This window comes from Mesocricetus auratus, unplaced genomic scaffold (genome assembly GCF_017639785.1).
Source record: "Mesocricetus auratus isolate SY011 unplaced genomic scaffold, BCM_Maur_2.0 Super-Scaffold_100008, whole genome shotgun sequence".
Lineage (NCBI taxonomy): Eukaryota > Metazoa > Chordata > Mammalia > Rodentia > Cricetidae > Mesocricetus > Mesocricetus auratus.
The window spans coordinates 63,257,934-63,271,199 of NW_024429192.1; the positions used below are offsets into that span (position 1 = coordinate 63,257,934).

The following is a 13,266-nucleotide window of genomic DNA, read 5'->3' on the forward strand; positions in this document are numbered from 1 at the left end:
CATCTTCATATGTTTGAATTTTAAATCCAAAAAGTGACATTGTTTAAAAAGTCAGCAGTCACCTGCCACTACCAACAAATACAGACTTTTGAATTACACTTATAATTTATCATTTCTGTCCTTTCATTCAAGAATTTCTGTTGCCTGAAACACATATGCCTATTTATGTCAGTATGGATTTTACATTGATGTTTTATCTGAAAAGTGTATTTCTCTTTCACTTAAAAAACATGAGGATTGTTTTCTTTTTTCTTTTATTTATTTCTTATTTATTTTCTGTTATGTACACAGCTCCTACACCTAAGATATAAACTCTAGGGTAAGAAAAGGCTGTAAAACATTAATTTATGCCTTTTTTGACACCACATGCACTAGTGACCAAAGGTGAACCGGCAGCACACATGCCTCCAGCTGCCTCCACCTCTAATGAAAGCTTAGAAAGGAGTAATCAATCCCACCTTTTGACTCCTGTTACCCACTCCCTTCCTGCCCAGAGGTGCACCTGGGCATACGGTGAAGGTCTACATCACAAATGGCGCTTGACTTTCCCAGGATCCTCTTCACCTGGGATCCAATGCGCAGGCCATGCTCCTCACCTTCTCCACATTTTCCAGAAAGGTATCGTAGAGTACAAGTCACCGTGGACACTTCAGATTCCCACACCATAACCACCCACCAAGCCATGCTGTGCGCCACTTGAGAGCTTAGAAAAGCCAGGCTCCTTTTCAATTAAACTACAAGAGAAAATCTGAAGAAAAAGATGTACAGATTCTTGGTGGTTGAAAAATGATCGCTACCTTGTATTTCTCACTCCCTTCATATTTATTACTATCTGTACTCATATGTAAACATTTTGTTATTTGTGAAATACAACTTTGAGCTTTTTCAAATTTATTTTTATGCAAAGTGCACCATGTAAAGTGCCCCCAGAGACCAGAAGAGGGCACTAAATCCCCTGGAGCTTAAGTCACACGTGGTTATGAGTCACCAAGTGGGTGTTCACAGCAGTCCTCTAGAAGACCAACTGAACTGCTGATTCATATTTCCATGCCATGCAATGCCGCTATCGTCCTTACGTTATTATCTAATCTTGAGACCGTGACTGAATCTAAAATATTAACACTCACCTCTTAATGTCATCAACTACCAAAAGTGTTCATGTTTCTCTAATTATCACTGATTCTTCTTTTCAGTTACTAAAAGACTACCAACATCCCTGTTCTTTCTCCATTTTAAGTATGTTCAGTTTTGAGGTATTTTTGTTATTCGTTTTTTGAAGTTTTCTGGATTCTCGAGAATGCAAATTTATCTAGATATTTAAACATTTTTTCAGGGACTGAAAAGAGATGTCTCAATGGGTAATGTACATGCGGACCAAGCATGAATACCTAAGTTCAGGTCCCAGCATCCAGGTGGAAATCTAGGGGGTAGCACACCTGTAATCTTAGTGCTGGGGGGGGGGTGGAGAGGCAGGAGGGTAACTGAGACTTGCCATTCCAGCCTAAATGATGAGCTCCAGGTTCATTGAAAGACTGTTTCAAAGCATAAGGTGAAGAAATATGGAAAACACCCTCCACAATATGCACAACCCCTACAAACACACAAATGCTCTTCAGAACCTTTACTCCATATACATTAGGGCACAAATCTCAACACTTAGAGATTGCTTCTAATAGTGTATCATCCATGTGCAGAAATATAATGTCTAGTTCACCTTCATTTTATACAAATGTATTTCTGAAAATTACCATAGTCTCCTATTATTTTCATTTAGGAATTAATTAAAATACTTCCATCAAGGTACCACTTAACCCTTGGTACCTATTCATTATCCTGAGGTACAATATGATTTTTCTTAAATCAGGATAATTATTTGATTACCTACATTATTTATGTTTTTAAAACAATGACTTGGTCTACACCTCATACTGTAGATTAGTAAATATTAATGACATTACCTGTGTGGGGGGGGTGAAGTGTGGGTGTGCACATGCCATTGTGAGCATGTGAATCAATGGGACGAGCTCAGATGTTGGTCTATTCTTCTACCCCATCTAGACAGACACTTTCCCCCCATTTTCTTTATTATTGAAAAATGTTTTCATACAATGTATGTTGATCAATATAGAACTAAAAGACAAATAAAAAAACCATTAACTCCGAAACTAAGCAAAATGAGACAGGGAACCTCAAAAATACCATGGAATTAGTTTTTTGTTGGCCACCTACTCCTAGGCACGGAGCTTGCCCTGGGGTGTAGTTAATATACCCAGGGAGAATCCAGTAGAGAAAACTAACTTTTGCTCTGTCAGTGGGTATCAGCTGCACATATAGCTTCTTGGTGAGATGTGGAAGTCCATGCCAACTTTCCACTCTCAGTGCTGGGACCCCATTTGTGCAGGTCTAATACATATTGCCAGTCTCTGTGAGTTCATCTATGCATCAGGTTTGTTGTGTATGAAGACACTGTCTCGTTGTCGTCATCCATCTTTCCACCTCCTCTCCCTTATACACCCTGAGTCTTGGAGGGTTTGATAAAGACATCCTATTTGAGAGTAAGTGCTCCAAAGTGTCCCACTCTTTGCACATTGTCCAGTTGTGGGCCGTCTGTGTTAGCTCCTATTTACTGCAGGAAGCAACTTCTCTGGTGATGGCTGAGTGACACTGATCTATGAGTATAGTAGAATGCCATTAAGTGTCATTGTATTGCTATAATCCTTTGGAAGAACAATAGTATTTGGTTTTCCTGATCCTATGGCCTATCTAGTCTCAGGTTCTCGACCACTTTGACCTTCAGGCATGGGCTCATATTGACTCATGGAGTGAAATTTAAAACTCCATCATAAGGTGATTACTACCATAATATTTGTGTCACCACTGCACCAGTGTATCTGACAGGGAGGTCAGTGTTGTGGGTTGTAGGGTTAGTAACTGATTGATTACCTTTCTTCTCTGATCCATGCAATGTACTTTGAAGTTCCATGAATGCTAGTCAGTAGGGATAATACTTCAAGCTAGGCACTGTCTTTACTTCTCCATGTTTGATGAGACAGAAATCTTACGTGTGAGACAGGCATTTTCCACTATCCCCTACTGGTTTATCTGAAACCTTCCAGTTATTCTCCTGTCTTCACCTCACGTTTCTTCACTGTACACATAGCATTATGTTACATGAGTTCAACCAAAGAACATGGAATCGATAAAATTTTACTAGTACTTCAAAAGATCTAATGGATCTTTTATCAAAATGTAAAAGACAATAAAATGAAATAAAATTCTATGAGTTTCTCAGACTTCAGACTTTGCATGTAATAACAAAAACAGAAGGCCATCATTGACATAATAAATGGGTGACTTTATTAAGAGAAGACAAGATAGGTATTTACCTCAAACCTTCCACAAAAACAAAGCACACAGACTTATTCATACAATACTTTGGTTTAAAAAGTATTTATAACACCAATGCTAACCCTGATGTTCAGGTGTCAAATACAAACCACAAAATACAAGCTTGCATAGATGAACAGATGTAGATGTACAAGTGGTATTGAAGGAAGGCTTGGGCACTGGCCATGTTAACCAATGACATCAGCCTCCCCAGATAAATGAAAGTAACCAGCACCATATTTCTCATCTTCCTCAACAAGGTAATGGACAGGAGCAACTGAGGCTGTACGAAGATGGTTTGGAACAGACTGTTTCCCGCAGCCTAATTCAGATAGCTGCATACATGCCCACCAAACCTCTACCAGTCACCTTAAGGCATTTACACAGTGTCCCTCACAGTTTTACTCAATCTCTACATAGGCATGTGGTGTGAGGTGGTCTCTTTCTTCAGACAAGAGACAATATTCTACTGAGGTTCTGTTTAGCTCCATGAAATGCATACTTCACAGCCATTAACTTCCCCTCCTACCTTGACTATAAATTGACCAGCATTTGGGATTCCAACTCATCTGTTGTATAAGTGTATTTATCTCACCATAACTAAAGGACTCTTGCCAAACGAAATGTGTAGGGCCTGCGGAGTTTAGCTCAAGAGATTACCTCTATAAATTATAAGACAAATGGCAGTATCACCTCAAATTTCCTGAGAAACTTGATTATGAAACAAACTTGTACTTTCAAATCTAGCATTTTTCAAATGTTTTGCAGCAATAGATTGTTCTTAGGAGATAGCCAACATTATAGAGACTTGTCATTTCACAATGTCACTTTTATATGTCATTTCCACATTTTACTTTCTAATATTTACATCATTTCATGAAATCAATGTGTGGTTACTCACTAAAAGCTACATGGAAAATACAGCTGCCATGGAAAAAGGGCATCTGCCTTTTGGATTACAGCAAGGGCTAAAGCTATAGTCTGTGGGAATTTAGAGACAATTTATTCAGAAGTTGACAACTTCTAAAACCAAAGTTTTAGCTAGAATCCTTCATATTTGAATCTTACCAATAAAGACCAGGGCAATACAGTTACATAATTAATTCTGCCCTGATCTAAATGCTGAAATCAGTATACCATGAAAAGCAGCTTAAAAAGAGAAAACCACTTTCTGTTTTGCTTAACATGTACAAAGGCATATTAAGCCTATGATGAACATGTTAGTAGCAGTGTTCGGATTTATAAGGGAAAGAGAATGGCTTTCAGTGGTAAACACTATTGTGATTGCTTGCATGGTTGTGCTTGTCTGTGACATCAAACACAGCCTATAAAAGCTGTTCTTCTATCTTCTCTACCACAGCACATGTTTCCTGCTTAATTCTTTTAAAAGTAATAAACTACAACACTCTTCACATCACCATGTCAAATAAGCATCTCCATGTTGTTTGTTTTTTCCCTATTTTTGTTAATGGTAAATAAACATTCTAATGCATAAACATAATTGTTAAAATTCTTTAAAAATATTACTGTTGTCATTGAACCACAGAACCCTTAGAATATGTTTTGCAAGGTCATCACAAAAAGGAACAGGAAGCTCTCAACAGTTCAGAAAGTGATCACTGTGTGTGAACATTCCAGCCAGGGAATTCTCCACTAGCAGTGCTTCTGGCCATGCCTCTGCTGCTCCAGGAAGTGAGAAATACATCTGTTAATATTACAAGTTGACCCACGTTTAGTGAGAGAAGTTCAAAGCTCCAGATGATGCTGATGATGTATGAGATGCTTCTATGAATTGTATGCCAATGGAGGGCTCACAGGAGTTCATATACACCAAACACAATGGCCTCAGTTGGACTCAAAGTAATTTAAGGCAAACTGATCTTCACAGACATTGCTGACATAAAGTGCAGAGCTCATCAGAAAAGTGACTCATCATTAATGATTTCCTAGCTTATTCTTGCTTTCTTGGAGCCTCTACAAGTAAATTTGAGCATTTCTGATGAGTTACATAGCAGAAGCAACCAAAGCCTCTGAGTCTTCCCTTTAATTGTCTTACATATCATCATGATAAAACCCAACCAAACAAAACAACTTTCATCACATATTGGGAGAATACTGCTCCATGCAGTATTAAGAAGACAATAGGCTTCTTTTGGCCGACATTGTCCTACCACAGGGTAGGAAGAACTAAGCATTGTGTCACCAGTCAGATACACAGCTATGGTTCTAAAGCATACAGATACCAACAGAAGGGAGAGAAATGGGGTCACTTCTCTGCTGTGAGCAGCATATAACACACACATTATATACTTTAAAAATCGTTTTTATCTGGAAGATCAGGTTTTGATTTTTCTTAGAGGTTGTTCTAAAAAGCCTCCTACAAGAGAATGACACAGCATAGGCAGTGAAATCAAGGCATCGCGATGTTTTCTTTCAATGTCAATGCCCCCCCTCCCCAAATAGAAGAAGCCTTTTATTTCAAGCCCTATTCTGTCTGTTCTCTGAGTTATTTCTCCATGGGCCTCATCCCTTCATTAGGCTGATGACCTCAGCCAATCTGAAGTTATCTTTTAAAAGTATCAAATAATAGATTTTCATATTTTCCAATGCAAGTTTTATATAAAGGCATTGCTCATTAAAAATCAAGACTGTAAAATGTTAACCACTTATGTGGTAAACAGAATGAATGCACCATATTATAGAAGGCTTTTTTTTCAATTTGGCACAAACAGATTTAGAGAAGCTATCACAGTATTGAAGAGTCCAATGGAACACAGGTTACATATTTTAGAACATGGTTATCTAGGTCCATGTGACCAAGGCCACTATGAAAAGGTTTCTTCTGTTGCATATCTATACACATCTCTCTACCTAATTCAGATGTTTCTCAAAGACCAGAAAACATTTGGGTGTTGCTGTTTTGGTTTTTAGTTCATTATTATACTGCCATCTGTCATAAAATCACTTGACCCATAACATTTCAGTGACATGCAAAGTCACTTCCAAAAATTCTCAATAATCTTTGAGAATAAAAGAAGCAATTATCTATTCTCCCAACAAAGCAATTATGACTAACAGTAGCTTAAATACTGGAATCAATTTTCTTTCATGTCAGGATATTTAATCTGACTTTTAACTACCTTCTTTGCTAAGTGAATATTTAAAATATTTTAGGAAAGGTAAGAGCAAGTGTCATGCCAGGTAGCCTTGTGATGAGGCTCCTTAACATACTGTGCTCATTCAGTAATACTGGTGTCATAAGAGCAGGACCTGCAGGGAAATTTAGAAACAAAACATTTCTCGAGGACAGAAGATTTAGTCTAAATATTGACAGCAAATCATAATACAGTAAGGACCTAAGTATTAAACTGCATGTACTTCAACAGCAGGAGGAACAAAGTGAATGCTTTCATTTTTCTATAAAAGTGATGAATTAAAGAGGAAAACCCACAGTGAAGAGTAGCAGTCCATTAAGAGCTGTTAGTGGCTCCTATCATCTCAAAAATGCATTATTTGAGTGATAGCAAAAATTTGAGAACATTAAGAATAATTAAGAATATTTTCTATCTTTTTAGTCATAAGTAGTAATTACTGATACTCTTAAAACTGTTCACTTTACAAAAAATAAACAAAATATTTTAAAATTCTACTCTTAAAAAAACTTTTAAAAAGTAACAAATTTTCCAATACTGATGTTGAGCTGGCTATCACCTGGGCAGCTCTGCCTTTGGCCGTCCACCGAAACAAGTAAGACTCCAGCATTCAGGTTAAGTGGCTTGGCATTTTTTAAACTGAAACATGTTCATTTTACAGTAATAAATGTGATAAAATGAAGTCCATAAAAGGCAAAAGAAATGCATTTTTAAAGTAAGAGTGATCATTTCATGAGATAGAAAAATAAACATTATAAAACAAAAATATGGCCAAAGATGTTATCTGTTTTGCCTAATTAACAAATAAAATGCAACTATACTTTTCCTTTAAGGTTAACATTACAAAAAATCTTTAAAAATATGAAGTAAAATCACAGGGCAGATAAAGAAAGATACAGTATTAACATAAACCAACAAGATTACGCTTTGATATGGAAACCATTGTGCAAATTCTGACTTAAGGCTAGATTTTCCATTTGTCTGAAAGATCTTCCTATATGTATTTCATGGCCAGCACTCAGGCCTCTAATTCCCCTCTCCTCCACTCTTCCCAAATGTTTGCCTGCTTGGTTTGTTTGATCCAAAATTACTATTTGCCCACAGCTTCACCCTTCACTGCTATTCACCCAAATTTCTATCATAGGTAACTTTATGAAACCAAAGATATAAAATCAGAGATAAAAATCTATTGGGAACAGTTTCCACGAATCCTCCCCAAGGTTAAAACTGTCTGGAAAGACAAGGAAAATGGAAGGCAGGCAGTCCCTAAATTACTTTTCTCAGCAACCTGTTTTCTTCTTTCCTAAATAAACAGCATATTAAAATAACAAAAAAATTCCACACAATGAAAAGAACAGCAAGGGAGAATGCCAATCAGATATAGACATAGCTTGGCTGCCATTTATAGTAACTAAGTGTTATGGGCAAATAAACACTCTATAAATTCACAGCAAGACAAAAACTCAAGTTTTGAAGAAGAGTTTAAAGGTCTTGAGGAAAAGAATACAATGGCCATCAACATAGAAGCAGAACTGTATGCCTGGATAATGACTCATTTCATCAAATTCAACTTTATGTTGAATTAATCTAATCATTACAGGTGCACAAAACATCACTGAGTGGTTGCCAACAAAAACTGCTACATCCTAGGAGCAAGACACTTGATATACACAGCAATAAGACTGATCTCATCAACTCTTAAGAAAATTGTTCTATTTCCTTTGGCTCCACAATTAAATTAAAAAAAATCAAGGCTAGGAAAGGTTATTTTTCTTTAATTTTCAGGTGATTCTTCAAGAACCTGAGTGAAAGTATCGGGCAATTCGGGTTTTTACAAATAAATATTAGCATGTGATGCATTGCCCAAGGGCTTCAGAAAGACATGCTACTGAGGAAATAGCAGTACAATGATACAACAAGACTCCCAGAGAAACTTTCCTACCAGGTTAGTTACACATCTATCCAGAGCCTCTACAGATTCATGTAGCCAGAATCCACTGCTCTGGGAATTTCCCCCTACATTTTACTATTGTGATTTTACTTTTTCTGAGGAGGATAAAGACCAAACACTGTATCCTTCAAAATATCAAACAAACAACCAAGTGGCTATTTCATATACTGAATTATACTTTCTTGGATCAAAATGTTATGATTTATTTGAAAATGTATCTCTGTACACTTCTAATTGCTAAATAAAACCCTAATCCCTAGATGTCACTATCAAGTACCTAGCAAGTGTCTTTTCACACATTTCTAATTACATCCCAGGAAATCTATTCAGAGAAGAGGTGGCCAATATTCAGAAGCTATATTTCCTTACACTGCCCAAGTGACCAGAACAACCAAAACATCTGAAGTGAACTGGAATTTTATAGTTAGGAGAACACTTGAGAGTAACTCCCAGGAATGGCACACAGAAGGGGAGCAGCCAACGTGGGATGCATTTTGTATCATTCAGTTAACATGTGCTGCAGCAAGTCCATTCTCAAGGCAGGTTCCCTCTCTGTTGTTGTTGTTTTGTTTTGTTTTACTGCTTATTATAGAAACCTGGGGAAAAGGGAAAAAGGAAAAACAATTGAAGTGCAGGTAACAGTCACTTGAGTCAGGAATAATATAAAGCTGTCTTTGTATTCTTAGCCCCATCGTGGATTTTTCATTTTTGATGGTACAAAAGCTCAAAGACAACCAAAGCCCATCTGCGTGCCAGGGATAAATACCAAACAACAGACTCTGGGGAACAGGGTGGGGATCAGGTGGGAGGCTGGGGGGCATTGTGGAGTCAGGGGAGGAGAGAGGGAGAGGGAGCTGGGATTGACATGTGACGCAAGCTTGTTCCCAATTTAAATAAAAAAAAATCTGAAAAAAAAGTGCAAAGACAAGTCTTGAAAGTGAAAAAAAAAAGTGCAAACTCCCATGTGAAGCCTCACATGAGAAAGCTTTCTAATTATATTATTGCATTGAAATGTCCGAATGTTGGATTTGGTTAATTTTGGTGTGCAACATTTTTTCATTTACAAGTTTTTTATAATGAAGTTTTAATAAACTTAAAAAAGATGAAATTTTTGTAATTCATTGTCTCCCTACCCAAGATTTATATTTATATCAATGCACTCTATGTGGTTCCTCTTTGCTTTCTTCTTTTTAAAGCCTTGGCTTATAAAATACTCATGTACAGAATCAATTTGTCATTTTAATACTTTGCAGCAAGTATATATCCAGGACAGACAGACCTACCCTACCCCCAAAAGATATACACTCAGCTTGAGAAAGAAGCAAACCCACAAGCAACTCATAGCTATATCAGAGATGTTGAAAATATCAATAAGGAAAAGGAATGATAAAAATATCACCCAAGAAATCTTCAAATAAGTTCCATCAAATATTAAGATCTAATGTTTGTAACTTGTTCTATAATCAACTTTCATTTACTCTGTCCACCTCCTAAGGCCTCACTATGTAGTTCATATTTGGCTGGCATCACAATCTTTCTGCCTCTGCTTCTGGAGTGCTGAGACTACAGGACTATAGCACCACACGCAGTCTTCTTTCATAACTGACAATTCTGGACTAATTATTTCACTACCAATCTTTTGTAGATAGAGAAGTTAAAAAAGGAACTCTTTCTCTCATTGAGTAACTGACAAATGTGTGTGTCTGTCTCTGTGTATATGCATATACTGGAAAAACAAATGCAATCCAACTATGATTTCATTGAAAAATTATTAATCCACTATTTCTTTCCCCATTTTCTTTACTGCACTTTTCAAATGTGAGAAGCTGTGTAGCATGAAAGTATACATACTGCAAATCTAGTTCCTACTGTCAGGGGTGGCTGTATATTATCAACATGCTTGAATTAAAACTGTTTTAGGTTTCGGGACTTTTCTTTCAAACATATGCATAGACTATCCTTAATTTCTCACTTCTAATCCATATGACTACAGATTGGCAGTTGAGGCACCCCTAGTCTGAAAAGTCTATATCTGAAATGGTCCCAATGAATTCACAGTATTGAAAACCTTCAGCCTTCATATTTCAGTTGTTTAAACTGTGCAGATAAAGCAGTCCAATAAATCAAAGCGGGGGTTGCAATTCCCTCTAATAACTTAACAAAAGAGCAGTAACTTCTACATGGAGGTCAGTGTAAAAATGCAGAAAATCTTGCATTTAATTTAAAGTAATTTACTTTTGGCTTTCCAGTATTTTAATATCTTCTGAGGATGATGATCTGTTTTCTCACTCCCATAAGTAAAAGACATTATTTCATTTCCTACAACAGGATCTCAACTTGATCAGACAGACAGTCCTACCTTTATGTGAGGACTCCGACTTTGAGAAATGACGAGTGGCACTATGCTGGTTTGTAAAATGGGTGTGGTCCAGATCCTCAGGGTTCATCACTGTAGATGGTGGTGGTCTGCAAAGATTCAGAATTTAAAAACTCTTAAGTGATGTTTACTTCATTTCTCTCTCACTGAGCAACATGGCAAAATTTTCTATAGAATGGGAGCACCAACTGTGCTTCAGAATTTCCAGTTTAGTTCCTGGGCAGCTGCATGTTCTTGAATAAGTCATTTTTATCTTACTTTTCTTGAGACCTGTCACTCATTAAGCATATTTTCCCAATGTGTGAGGCATTGTGCCATAGAAGCAAATGTGAATGAGTTATGTCCTGCCATTAATTTACTTCATTTTTCCAGATTTTACCAAGGAAAGAAAGAAGTAAATAAATTAACAAAGCTAAGTAAAGAAGAAAATAAGGACCTAGAAAGGATACAGGCTACTAATAATGGAAGAACATTCATGAACAACAGTGGTCTTTAGCCACTAGGTGGCAAAGTCCACCTTAAAAAAATGGTAATTTCTGTGCAACCCATTTACAAGGTGTTATACCAAAGAGAAACAAAATGTCCAAAAAGGAAATTTTTAAATTATAAATATTTATTAATTTAATTATTTAATATAGAAGCTTGAGAATACTTGGCATTGATGAAAATGAAAAGATAGCTTAATTCTGTTTAATGTTCCAAATGTATAGTCAAAATTTTGCATTAAGACATTGAGCCAGATTGACACACCATATTAAAGGACCTTTTGATAATCATGAGGTGTAAGCATGTTGAGGTTGAAAAGTTGTAGTCAGTTTTGTATAGAATCGACTGCAATCAGTCTACAAATGAAAGCATTCATGCTTGCATTTGTCCACTTACCTCTAGCCGAAATCACTTCCTGGAAGGATCTAAAGAAATGATGACTTGCATGTACAGGGAGAACTCCACATATCTCAATGTGGAGCCTACAACATAAGTCTGCATGATACACAGATAGATGAGGGGAGTGGCTGACCCAACTGTGCATACTTGTTACACAGACAACATAGCTATTAACAGAGTCAGACTCCAGAAACTGGTCTGACTACTGCAGAGCTCCACATGTGTTTATCATGAGGAATAGCAGTGTCTGCAGATATGACACATGTGTCTGTGTATTTGGAAATGGAAGCAGTAAATCAAATCTGGACTTTGAGCAGCTCCACACCAACCAGAACAGTGCAGTACGAGAACCAAGGAACAGCTGGAATGGTCTGTTTATCCTTGTTTCGCAAAATTCAAATGCCACTTGAAAATACCGGTTTAATAATTTTGTCCCTGATATGCATAAAAACACTTTACACACAGTGAGCACGGCAATACTTTCATTCAGAACCTTTTGCCTACAAGTATTGACTCTGTTGTCTGTTTGCTTTTTTCAATGTTAACTAACATTCCTAACACCTTAGAAAGTGACATAAGGCATGTTACGAAGAACTCCGGCAGAACAAGCAAGTGACTTTAGGACTCAGCTTCTCAAAGTGGCTAAAGATGACAGCCAAGTCAAAAAAAAGTGTGTACAGTTTATCACAGTAGCAGAGAGATCTCACCAGAGTCCCCCAAACCTGAAGACTAAAACACAGGACATTCATGCAGAGAGAAGCAATTCACTCTAAGATAGCCTCGGTTCTCTCACTGTGTTGCTATGTTCAGCTTTTTCTAAATACTAAATATTTTATTTTCACCTGAACTAGAATTACATCACTTTCTCCTTCCCTTTCATTCCTCCAACCTGACATGCCCCTCTCCATTCTCGTTGACCCATGTATACAGATATGCACAAATACACACACACACAGACATACATACACATGTATAAAATACAACCTCCTGGATCCATTTGTGTTGTTCCTGTGTATATGGCTTTAACCTGACTACTCTGCACTGGACAACCAACTGGGAGAGGCTAATTCCACTTCTCCCAGCAGCCAATAGTTACCTGTGTTCCTTGTTTAGGGATGGAAGCCAGCAAAAACTCCCCCCTTCCATGTTAACATGTCCATTGATATTGTTCAGATCTGTTTATACATCCATTTTTAGGAGAGGCCAATTTATAGCAGGCTTCCCTAGACTCACTGTTTCCTACATAATTATTATGTTGTAATGGAAGGGTTGTTTCTCAATTAGTGACATTTAAAATGTTTCACAATTAGTGACATTTACAACTAAGGATGGGAAATCAAGAGTTTACTCTTTAGAACTTGTGTTACAATTACTCATGAAATTATATTTTTAATTACTAAGATTGCTAATTATTAAGATTTAATTACTAAGATTGTTAAATGTTCTTCATCCACTGATTGGTGCACCCCAGCAGGCTAAGTGGCTCACTAGCCTTCCCACACCCAGTGTTTTCA

General features: G+C 37.0%; 1 protein-coding gene and 1 non-coding gene across 4 annotated transcripts in view; both read right to left on the bottom strand.

Moving 5' to 3' along the window:
• Positions 1–274: 274 nt before the first annotated feature.
• LOC121142074 lies at positions 275–406 on the bottom strand. The gene has a single exon (XR_005879087.1). It is a non-coding gene; the product is annotated as a small nucleolar RNA SNORA13 (small nucleolar RNA).
• A 2,928-nt stretch (positions 407–3,334) lies between these two features.
• Positions 3,335–13,266, bottom strand: part of Ccdc50 (coiled-coil domain containing 50) — a 61,779-nt gene continuing 51,847 nt past the window's right edge. For all 3 annotated transcript variants that reach the window (XM_005071591.4, XM_013114539.3, XM_040751006.1), the window contains 2 exons: positions 10,850–10,956; positions 3,335–9,086 (listed from right to left, as the gene is read on the bottom strand). In XM_005071591.4, the coding sequence (XP_005071648.1) occupies positions 9,067–9,086; positions 10,850–10,956 (127 nt within the window). In that variant the 3' untranslated portion in view covers positions 3,335–9,066. The remainder of the gene's footprint in view (positions 9,087–10,849; positions 10,957–13,266) is intronic.